At 37.8% G+C, this 12701-nt stretch overlaps 1 protein-coding gene across 13 annotated transcripts in view; it reads right to left on the reverse strand.

Moving 5' to 3' along the window:
• Positions 1 to 12701, reverse strand: part of Slc4a10 (solute carrier family 4 member 10) — a 223608-nt gene that overhangs the window by 52554 nt on the left and 158353 nt on the right. For all 13 annotated transcript variants that reach the window (XM_075985037.1, XM_075985040.1, XM_075985048.1 and 10 more), the window contains 3 exons: positions 11593 to 11767; positions 10890 to 11023; positions 10248 to 10493 (listed from right to left, as the gene is read on the reverse strand). In XM_075985037.1, the coding sequence (XP_075841152.1) occupies positions 10248 to 10493; positions 10890 to 11023; positions 11593 to 11767 (555 nt within the window). The remainder of the gene's footprint in view (positions 1 to 10247; positions 10494 to 10889; positions 11024 to 11592; positions 11768 to 12701) is intronic.

Below are 12701 nucleotides of genomic sequence, written 5' to 3' on the forward strand. Positions count from 1 at the left end.
TGAATATATATATATACATATGTATATTGTGTGATACTATTTCTCTAAAACTGGCATATAATTTATCATCCATATGAACATGTATGGTCGGTCATTCTGTTAAGTGAAATAAGCCAGGAACAAAAAATAAACCACCACATGATCGCAGTCATATGGAATTAAAAGTGTGAATCTCACAGAGGCTGAAAGCAGAATGCTGGCTACCAGAGTCTGGGGGAACATTAGAGCAGGGGTTATGGAAAAACATCATGAACAGTAACAAGCTATTATTATATAGGAGCAAGAAGTCCTGCTGTCCTGCTGTACAGTAGAGTGACTGTAGATAATGATAACACATTGTTCTTTATCAAAAAACTAGAAAAAATTTGTTTAAATGTTTCTACTCTAAAGAAACAATAATGTTGAATAAATAATTTTAAACACATTTGAATTAGTACACAATGTACATATGTTTTCAAACAATATATGACAAAAATATGTATGTGTCAGTTTAAAAAACAATTGAGATCAAAATCAAGAGAGGGAAAAAAAGACAAGTGCTTAATAAAACTCGAGAAATAGTTGACTCATTTTTAAAAAGTTATTTTATGAGTTTTAGTGTTTTTAGTGTTTTGCCTGTATGTACACCACTTGTGTTGCTCATGCATGTAGGCATATATAACTATATCACATATATTCATTCTGTGTTAAGATCCTTATAGTGTGTCAAATTTATTCCAAATTTGCAGATTCAATGATTTCTAACAACTTGAAGACTATATTATTAGAGTTTAAAAGAAAAACACCCAAGGCAGGCAAACTATAATAGCCCACAGCTGCCTAGAAGAGGCCAAATGGGGAAGTCATGCTATTTAAGTCATCTTAGAGGGCATAGAGGTCAGACATGTGATAGACAAGCAGCCACACGGCAGGGCTGGGTGGAGAGTTAGAGAGAGAGTAAGGAAGTGCAAAGTGTTAGGGAAAGCACACTTAGAACAGATAAAGACATAAAAGTTAAGCTTTTCCAAGTAATTCAGAAAAGTAGGAAGACTTACAGAGTATATCTTTTAAAACAATTATACAAAAAAAATAAATTTCAGAGAAACATGGAGGCTAGAAATAACTGGAATAAAACACTTGCTGCTCTTGCACAGAACATGGTTTAGTTCCCAGCAACCCTCATGGTGGTTCACAAAGCCCTTTACCAATTTCAGGACATCTTATATCCTTTTCTGCCTACCATAAGCACCCTTTCTCTCTCTCTCTCTCTCTCTCTCTCTCTCTCTCTCTCTCTCTCTCTCTCTCTCTCTCTCTCTCTCCCCCCCCCCCCAATAAAGAACATTGAGCATAATACCAATCAGTAGCATTTATTTAAAACAAATGACTATCTTTTTATATAGGAATGAGGATATAGCAAGTATTTCAGTATAGAAAAATGAAACAGTCAATAGAAGCAAAAGCAAAAAGTATCTCTCATTACTCAGTAGTAGGACACTCTTCTTTAGAAACTTGGAAAGTAGCAAAGAGAACTCAAGGGGGAATGTGTGAATCTCCCTGGGAAGGGGAAATAGAATAGATATCCCAGGTGAACTGGAGTTAGTGGGGACAGGAATAGGAGGCATGAGGTTGGGAAAGATGGAGGGAGAGAGTACAGGGAGAGAAAACTAGAACTGAGGGGCATCTTGGGGGAAGAGCTAGAAACCTAGCACAAGGAAACTGCCAGGAATCTACAAGGGCAACCCTCAAAAAGACTCCTAGTAATAAGGCATATGTAACCTGAAATAGCCATATTCTGTAACCAAGCAAGAGTTCCAGTAGAGGGACTGCAACTTCAATCCAGCCATAAAACCTTCCAACTACAATTTATCCTGCCTGAGAGATGTGTTGGGGTAATGGTGGTGCAGAATATTGTGGGACTGGTCAACCAATGACTGATCCAGCTTTAGACCCATGTCACTAGAGGGGCCCCCATCACTCAAACTGCCTGGAGTGCTAGAAACAAGAGGTTGGATAGCCCAGAGACCTAGGATAGAAGCAATTACCAGTGAACAGAAAAAAAGAAAGGAAGGAAGAAAAGTCAGTGTAAGATGCCTAATGATATTCTGCTATACTCATAGATTAGTACCTAGCCCAATTGCCAATTGTCATCAGAAAGGCTTCATCCAGAAAATGATGGAAACACATGCAGAAACCCACAGCCAAATATTAAGTAGAACTTGGGGAATCCATCGGAATAGGAGGAAGAGGGAGAAAAAGGATTGTAGGAGCCAGAGCAATCAAGGACACCACAAGAAAATCCATAGACTCAACTAAGCAGTGTAGATCAAGCTTCTGTCTGGCCATAGACATTCAGTTCCAAATAAATACACAGAGGCTTATATTAATTATAAAATGGTTAGCCTATTGCTTAGGCTTATTACTCACTAGCTCTTACAATTTAAATTATCCCATAATTCTCATATATCTTTAGTCATGTAGTTTGATATCTTTTCTCAGTAAGGATTTCTCATCTTGTTTCCGGTGTGTATAGGTAGTGACTGCGTCTCTGTTTTTCCTCTTCTCTCCTACTCTAGTTGCTACTAGTCAATCAGTGTCTTATTAAACTAATATGACTGACAAATCTTTACAATGTAGAACAGCATTTTCCTATAGGATTTCCCCCTTTTTTATTTTCAAAATAAGATACTGAATCTAATCTCCTTTGTTTAGCTTTTTTCCTGACCATTATCCATAACAACTTGCAACCAATACACTAAACAAAGACAAACATCCATAATCTATTTTTGGGGGGAATGTGGGCATGGTTTTCTAGACTACTTCCTACTGATTGGCAGCACTGATAATCATATGGGGATCCAAAGAAAATTTAGAATTATAGTCAAGTCCTAACTGGAGTATTCTGCAAGGTTGGATCATCTCAGTCAGCAGCCTTGAAACTGTTCTGGATGGAGAGGAAATGGCAACAGAAATATTCTGAGACATCAGATTATCTGGGCCTATCGGAGATTTTTCAGGGGTCTTCCTTGATCAAACCTTATCTTTCTTAATCCAGAATGAATTAACAGTCTATCATTTCTTGTGCAAACAAAAGCCGGCACCCTTTCCAAAAGTAACATATCTTTTGACTTATACTTTAAAATCAAGATATTTTTAAAATATATGGATTGGTTTAATCCAGCAGCATTTATAATAAAATGTCTTTTAGCAGGTGTTGCTCCTTTCTCAGTAGTCAAACAATTCAAATATAACAAAATGATAAACACTACCCAGATTCTCTGTGTATTTTCCATCCTTATGTGGTTTTATCTTTTATTTTTATTTTTTTAATTTTTGTTTTTTTGAGGCAAAGTTTCTCTGTGTACCTTATGTTGTCCTAGAACTTACTCTGTAGACTAGGCTGACCTTAAACTCACAAAGATCCACCTGACTCAGCCTCCCAAATTGTGGGATTAAAGGCATGTGTCACCAAACCTGACTACTCTATTTCTTTTTAAAAGCACTTTCTCTATCATTTTTCTTTTATCTCCCAAGCTTATGTATATTTTTAATACACTGTAAACCATTTAGAAGATTTTATTAATCTGAATCTGCCTTTTCTGTATATATCTTTCCTTTTTCTGACCACATGAGTCTTTAATCTGCTAAGCAATATGGCTCGTATTAAAGCTGTGGCTTTGGGGGCTGCCTCCACCCCATACTTTAGCATTTTGAGAGTTATCTTCATAGCAGAGGTACTGGTGGGAGCCTGATTTGTTGCCAGAACTCTGGAGTTTCTAGGTCCATGTCAAGAAACCTAATTCCAGCTGCTTATAAACACCATTTAAGTGTTTGGTGGCTGAGACCCTTAAAAGAGCTGCCAGGTTTTTGCCACTAATACTGAATCAGGAAGCCTCTCTTAAAGGAGCCATGCCTCTGCTTGCTGCAAGCAGAGTCTACAGGAGAAAAGACAGTTACCAAGAAGCTGCACTGACTCTGTTCTTGTCTGTCTAGAACCTTTTTATTTTAAAATCTTTCTTAGGCTGTATGTGGAAATTCTTATCCCATGTTGGGTGCCATTGGTAGATGGAAGTTTCTGTCCTGCCTGGTCCTACAGCCATTCATCCCCAAATAAACACACAGAGGCTTATATTATTTATAAAATGGTTGATCTATTGCTCAGGCTTATTATTAGCTTTTACAACTTAAATTAATCCATAATTCTTATCTATATTTAGGTATGTGGCTTGGTACCTTTTCTAAGTAAGGCATTCTCATCCTGCTTCCTTTGTGTCTGGGTAGCAACTGTGTCTCTGTCTTTCCTTTTCCCAGAATTCTCTTAGCCTGGTTGCCTGACCTATACTTCTTGCCTGGCTACTGGCCAATCAGTATTTTATTAAACCAATATGAGTGACAAATCCTTACAGGATATAAGAATATTATCCCAAGCAAAGCCAAGCTCATAAGGGCTTAGAAACTGAACTGACAATCAGAGAGCCTATATGGGTCTGATTCAGGCCATTTGCATATGGGAACTGGGGGCTGTCTATGTTTCTTTTGCTTGCTTTTGGGTCCCTTTTCCTCCTATTTGGTTGCCTCATCTAGCATTATATGAGGGGAGGTACCTAGTCTTATTGCAACTTGATATACCATGTTTGTTTGATGTCCCTGAGAGGCCTGCCCTTTTCTGAAGGTTAAAAGGAGAAGGAGTGTTTGGGGAGGAGGTTGGCAGGTGAGGAGGGAGGGAAAACTGAAGTAGGGATGTAATATATTGGAGAAAAATAAATTTAAAACAAGTTTTAAAAAGGAAACCTGGAAAGTATGTTTTTAATTTAACTTGTCTTACATATATATGAGAAACTCAGGTAATAGACCCTAAATTTTGCTTGAACTCACATATTTGCAAAGAATAACATATGCCTTTTTTAAAAATTAGATTTTAGGTTAGCATACAAAGTATGGCTTTGACTATGGAATTCCATGTACAGGTGCCATGTGTTGTCCTCATGTATTATCCTCTCCACTGCAGCACCCTCTGCCTAGTTCCCTTCCTTATCCATGGCGACCTCTTTCTCCCTTCTTATCATATACATACATTATTATCCTCTCCACTGCCAGCACCCTCTGCCTAGTTCCCTTCCTTATCCATGGTGACCTCTTTCTCCCTTCTTATCATATACATACATTATTATCCTCTCCACTGCAGCACCCTCTGCCTAGTTCCCTTCCTTATCCATGGTGACCTCTTTCTCCCTTCTTATCATATACATACATTATTATCCTCTCCACTGCCAGCACCCTCTGCCTAGTTCCCTTCCTTATCCATGGTGACCTCTTTCTCCCTTCTTATCATATACATACATTATTTTAGTGTAACTTTGTGAATCTTACTACATACCTCTATTTGGAAACAAGAAAAGCATTTCATCTTACACAAGTATAACATTTTATTTTTTGCCATTCTTTAAAATTAAAGCTACCACATAAAGATGATTCCCTTAAACTCATTACTTATTGCTAATGTGACATATTCAATTTGATCATCTGGTGTAAAATATACTCAAAACTAAATAGATTATCTTGACACTTGCTCTTGGCACAATAAAAGGGAACCATGTATTTTCAAGTGTAAGGTCTACATATTACCACATTGTGAGGTTGAGATGCCAGAAAAGCTAGAAATTTTTTGTCATTGTTTATTTAAACCAAGAACATTTTGTTATTTGGTTGGTATAGTATATGAAATTTGAATATAGAAGGACCAAATACAAAGCATATCTGAAATGTAGAACCTAATGATGCTGGCATTTTCCCAATATCTTCTTCCTGAATACAACATATGGTATATATAGTGTAATATATATGCAATTACAGGAACATTCAGTTTGCAAAAGAAAATCACAACCTCAGATATAGTGTGTCCAGGCCATAGCATTCTCTAGGAACTTTTAAAATGAAACTTATGAAAGCATGAAGCCAGCAATACCAAATGTAGACAATTTTAGGTGGGCACTGGTATAATGAGCCTAAAAACTAATGACAGGACTTTAAAAATTCACTACAATGGCATATAGAAGCAGATAGATTACACAAAACATTCTTGTAATAAAATAGCTATTCTTAGCAGCTGCTTTTAAATTTTCTTTAGGACAGATAACTAAAAAGCATATGATGTATAACAAAAAAGTTTGATTTTTTCTTTTTTAGAAAGCAAGTCATGGCAATAACTGATAAAATTCATGTATTTATAAAAAAATAAAACTGTTCAATTAATAAAATTAATTCTGATGGTAGAATTTAGAGCTGTTTAACGGGTGTGTATATTAAACTGGAGGACACTTGGCAAGCAATCACCATGTAAAAATAAATAAGGACTCTGGACAGTGCCAGCACATGGCCAGGTCTGTGCCCAAGGCGACCGACATCCAGTTTCTGCAATTCTCATTTCAGGTGCCACTGACAGTAAAACGTCACTGTCCATCATCCCGAATCAGCCTTTCTACCTCCTTAGCTTTGGTGAAGAGGCATGTGTGAGTGGACAATGGGCACAAAGAACAACACACATTTCATGTTTAGTGGTCACACAGCAAGTGACCGCAGCCTGTGCCCTCCAAGGAAAACGGAAATTGTGAAGATCCTTTTATTTTTCTATTTTTTTAATTTTATTTTTCCATTCAAAAATTGGAGCACCGGACTGAGGTCTTAAGATCCAAATGAGAAGCAGAAGAAGGGAGAACATGAGTAAGGAAGTCAGGACCACGAGGGGTGCACCCACCCACTGTGACAGTGGAACTGATCTATTGGGAGCTCACCAAGGCCAGCGGGACTGGGACTGAATAAGCATGGGATGAAACCGAACTTTCTGAACATGGCGGACAATGAAGGCTGATGAGAAGCCAAGGACAGTGGCACTAGGTTTCGATCCTAATACATGAACTGGCTTTGTGGGAGCCTAGCCTGTTTGGATGCTCACCCTCCTGGACCTGGATAGAGGTGGGAGGACCTTGGACTACCCGCAGGGCAGGGAATCTGGACTGCTCTTCATTCTCGAGAAGGAGGGGAAATGGAGTGGGGGGAGGGGGAAAGAGGGAGAGGAGTTGGGGGAGGAGCGATGTGTGGGAGGAGGGGGAGGGAAATGGGAAATGGGGAGGAGATGGAAATTTTTTTTCAACAACTAAAAAACAAAATAAATAAATAAATAAAAATTTCTACTTCTTCCCCTTCTCCCATTCCCCTTCCGCTCCTGGACTCACCCTCCGCCCTCCCTTTCCAGTCTTAAGAGAAGGCAGGGTACCCTGCCCTGTGGGAAGTCCAAGGCCCTCCCACTTCATCCAGGCCTGGGAAGGTGCGCATCCAAATAGACTATGGTCCCAAAAAGCCAGTACATGAACTCTTTAGTGGACTCTAGCCATAAACAAAGGACATTGAGCCTGTAGTTCACAAGCCTAGAGAAGCCAAATAATAAGGAGAACCCAAAGAAAAACATATATAGATCCTCCTGGAAATTGGAAGCAGATAAGATCGCCAGGCAAAAGTTGGGAGCATGGGGGTGGGGGTGGGGTGGGGAGAAGGGGAGAGGGGGAGAGAAAAAGGAGAAGGGAAGGATGGGAGAGCTTGGGAGAATAGGAGGGTTGAAATGGAGGAAGGGCAAAGATCCTTTTATAAATGCTCTCTCCTCTATGGAGATCCTAGCTTCTAATGCCCCCCCCTCCCGAGTTGGAGGGGGTAAAACAGGGGTGTTAAAGGAATGGAGGAGGGCAATGGAACCCAATGCATGGAAGGAGGCAAGGGGACGAAACAGGAGGGTAGTGGAGAAGAGTGAGGAGGAAAATCAACAAAACAAATTCTCTTTGAAAATTCCATATGAAACTTAACAGTGTGTAGACTAGTCAAAAGCTCACAATTAAGGAAGATTTGTTTTTTCAGAGGCAGAAGTGGAAACATAAGGAAGTCAGGACCTAGGCCACTTGTCACCATGCTCAGCAAGGCTTGTGGGAGCAAGTCTTGCTCCCAGGCCCCCATGTGCCATTAGTTTTATTTATTGGTATCACATGTCTAGCTCTTGTTGTTTTTTGGCACCTTGTGAGCTCTAACTCTGAGTTATTCACTCTGTCTCTGACATCTCTGTGACTTCCTTCTCTCTGCTTTCAGGACTCATTTCAAAGTGATTCTTTTAGATCATAAATTGACCTTCAAATGATCTCACTGCTGTATCTAACAGGCCTGTTGTCAACTTTCTTTGACCCTCAGATAGCCTAGGTACACATTCTCCATTCCTCTGCCACCTTCACTTTTCTTAATTTCTGCTTAAATGGCTTGCCTCTCAATATAACATTGTTTCTTAAAGTTAATCATGATCTTTTAAAAGTTCTTCCCTTAATTTTGTTGGATCTCTTTTCTCCTCTAAAGATCTGTGGTACATTCTTGTCCTTATATTCTATAACCGTCATCACTTTTGCCTTACCTTTTAAACCTCTAGGCCCACAATAATCTCCATTTCTTTAACTTTATGCTAGCTACATTATCCGGAGCTTAGTCCTTGCTTCTCAAGACTTTTCTCTCTATATGAAAAAATATTCAGCTGTGTTTTTCAGCTTAAATACCTAAGAAATTCCTACCAAAGTTGCAAGAACAGTTGGTGCCTTTCTATTACAGCTTTTACCTGTTTTATTTGTTCCACATCTTCTCTCTCAGACAGTTTATTGACATTGTACTTAAACTGTATCACATTAGTAAGACCTGGGTGACTTTTCTGGCTTTTTACCACTATCAATCTGGTTTCAAAAAAAAAAAAATGTTCAAAGCTTTAGTGACTCTCCACATCCTGGGCATGATGATTTCTATGTGAGCAACTTCCCTACCCTTCTCCTCAATACCTTCCCCAAAGTTCATATCAAAGTGAGATATTCATTTGGTGTGGCACCTTAAAATTCCATACCAAATCTCAACACATCAATTATCTTTTTATTATGTCCTTCTATGTCCTGTCTTATATAATAAGGTGTTTGAGGTAAGAATATTACTCACTATGGTTATACTAGCTTCTAGTATAGTGACTAGCACTTAAATTATCACTGGTTTGAGACTACAATCAGAGATAATTAATTATGTATCATAACAGAGATATCCAAAAGTTCTACTTTCTGTTCAATGAACATAATAATGACATGTCTTAGCAGGTCAAGGTGCTTACACCAAGTCTGGCAACATGAGTTTAATGTCCAGAAATAGAAAAAAGATGCTTCCAAGTTGTCCTATTATTGCCACATGTGCCTTCTAGCAATGTGACTTTTTTCTGCTTCTTCCTGAGTGTCCAGGACATCCACCTATTTCTTTCATGGCCTTATTCACAATACCATCAATATTATTTTTATTTGGAAAATCATTCTACATGTAAATCTTGAATTTTCTTGTTTCCAAATAGAGGTATCTTGTTTGAAGCTTTCTCCAATGACCAAAAACAAAACAAAGACATGTTAAAAACTAAGAACCATGTTATTTAAAAATGAATCATTTTCTCACTCTTTAAAAGTTATAATATTAAACTACTATTATGTAATTTTGACAATGGATTTCCAGCAATAAGGAAATATTTACAGTATCTGAGCTATATCTAAGTGGTGGCTAGAATAGAGGCTAAAGTGCCTGATGAAGAGCCCATCACTTCAAACATCTGCTCTGTGAACTTCCGGTGGAACAAAATCCTAAAATTAAATAAAAGTACTATTACAACAATTCCTGATTTTTAGTATACCAAATTAGAAAGCTGCAATTCATTTTCAGTCTTGATGTAGTATCTCCTTCAACAATTAATACTTCAATAGCTTTATCACAAACATCCAAAAACAAAATTAAACCTTAAGTGTGTTGGTTTTCATCTGTTTTAAATCACAATTTCAAATATCAAGCTACTACAACTTAGAATTGAGGAGTTTCTCTCACTTAGTTACTTTAAATCTGAACTTAAAAGAAGAGCAAAATGATACAGTCTGGAAAAACAAAACCAATCTGTATTTATATTGACTTGGTTAATTATGTGTTTATTTTATGAAACACTTGACAAACAGAGCTTTAGAACGATGTTCTTGGCAGAGATGCTGTAACAAGAACCCAAGAATCAGATGTGTAGCTGATTAGATGACTTAAAATCCTATTCAGCTCTGAAAGTCCAGGACGTAGGGTCATGAATCGATTTAAGGCACACTCTATGCTGACTAAGGTCATCATATTTCTTAAACAATAGCAATATTTGTGAGAAGAGCCTGGCAGCCAAGAGCAGAAATTGGACTTACGAGTACTGCGTCAGCAGTTCCAAATCGTTGTGCATATTGATTGGATAGGCTTCACTAAGTTCAAACAACTTCTCCAGGGCTTCATAGATAAAGATGATGCAAATAAGAGAAGCAAAAGCTTCTTCAGTAAACCGAGTAATATAGCAGACAAGGGAACTCGCATCAGTGGCCACCAGGATGATACACAGGGTTGCAGTCCAAAGCCCAATGCTGGCTCGTAAAGACAAGTATGATAGCCCGTATTCTCTAGGAAAAAGAGGAAAGTGTGGAAAGAAGGTCATTTTGCAGCTTGCTACTTTTGAAATAAGTTTAAATAAGCCCAATTTAGGAAGAAAAAGTAAGCAAATTCAGATCCCTCAAGTCTCTGAGTTCAAGATGTTGTCTATATAGAAATCCAAAGGAACAAATTAATGGAGGTTTCTTGGTGCTTAAAACTGAATCTCGTTTATTATAAATATTGAATGTATGATATATGCACAAATCTTTTAACTTTTCCTTCATTTCCACTGAGAGACAAAAATGATAGACTGAATCATACCAGCCAATTTCACTTCTCTCCACAGACCTCCAAAAGTGATGTTGGACGAAGAAAAAGAAACAGCAGTAAAAAAGCATATAGTAGAGAAGAGTCATAATACTTACTTGCAAAATTTAAACAAAATCTTTTCAAACACCAAAACAGGTCCTGTACTGCCTAATATGGTAAGGGGCTGTCCACCAAAAAGAGAATAGGCTATCCCGGTCATAGATGCTCCAAACAGTGATTCGATTGCACTCTGTAAAAACAACATGAATTTCCTCACCTAAACAGGCAGACATTGTAATATATATAAACATTTCAGATACGGTGGTTCACATTTTCACCCTTCACCACGTTAGGCCTAGCAAATGCAGACAGAATATGGGAAATAAGGCTAAAACAATGGCACATGAGGGTAGAAAATCAGTGATCAGTGATGGCAACTGGGAAGTAGGATCTAGACCTTCTTGCTTCATCTTTTATCACTTCACGAATTATTTAAATGTTGTCATAATCAGTGTCTGAACAGAAGGATGGCAAAATTTTTTGAAAAATGGACTTAACCTAAAACTGATAGAAAATTTTAGATCAAGGGATGTGGCATCAGGCCATAGCCTTGTATAAGACTCAAAATAAATGTGTCTAAGATATTCTCTTCCCAGATCACCAGCTCCACTAGACATCCAGTATATTCATAGGAAGTTTGTTTGCTGGACCGTGTATCAAATCCCCAATACCCGAATTCCAATTCTCACTTACATAACTACAAATCTTAAAAAAAAAACAGACTGAGATTCAAAGTTCAGAGAAAAGCATAATACATACTATACGACCTTCAGTTGCTTCTCCCAACAGTCCTCCAAACGTGATGACTGGAGACATGCACGCACAGTAGAGAAACAGGAAAGATGCTAAACACTGCAGGCTGAAAGCGTCTCTGAAGTCACTCCAGAAGAATGGAGCTTTTCTTTTGATATCTAATATAAGTCCCCCAAAAATCCTAAGACATGGGGGAAAACACAACAGTGAAACCCAAAGATAAAAAGCACATAAGTCAAAATGTGCACTTGTTCTGTTGCCCGGTCACAGTAATATTTCCATCAGCAGAGATGAGACCCATATCAGCCTACCACGTTGCTGCATAATGACTTACAGGGATAGCTTTGCACAACTACATTACCCCGAAAAGTGTGCCTACAACTAAAAACCATCAGGCTTTCTCAAGATCCAGGGATTCATCAATCAAATTTCAAATGAGATTCATGGGTTATCCCAATGTCTGTGTCATTTTTTTATTAACTCACACCATCTAAACTCAGATCCCCACTGTCAACGATGGAAGTGTTGGCTAATACTTTGCACTTAATTTAGCATAGCAGAAAGTGAGACAGAGACACGTGGTCTTTGTGAATGCTAGTAGTAAAAATCACTTTAAAGAGAATAAAGTCGTGTTCAATCACGACTCCAGTCACCTAGTCCATCTGCCAAAAAAAAAAAAAAACCTGCCTCAACAAAACATTGCCTAAGGGAACAACTAAGTCTAAATGGGCATATGGATAACAACATTCATTAGAGACATATAGACTCTGAGGTTGTTTTTAGTTTTAGAAAACTAAGAGGTTAACCTAATACATAAAACTAGATAAATGTTATTTTGATGTACTATTGTCAACACACATTCTAACACTCATCAATTATAAGATAATAAGGCCTTTTCTGGAAATAATTCACTTATTCCAAATATGACACCTTGAAACACTTCAAAGGGCTGTGTTTTGGGTTCAGGAGCTTTAATTGTAAGTTGATCTTTAAAATCTGAGTACTAATGTTCTTTACTGTATTAGGAATAAGAATATTAAATATTAAAGTAGGTATTCTCATTATTTGAATATTTGAGAACATTAAAATTTAGTATTTGATATTAAAAGTTCATT

Source organism: Microtus pennsylvanicus, chromosome 9 (assembly GCF_037038515.1).
Source record: "Microtus pennsylvanicus isolate mMicPen1 chromosome 9, mMicPen1.hap1, whole genome shotgun sequence".
In the NCBI taxonomy this organism is placed as follows: Eukaryota; Metazoa; Chordata; class Mammalia; order Rodentia; family Cricetidae; genus Microtus; species Microtus pennsylvanicus.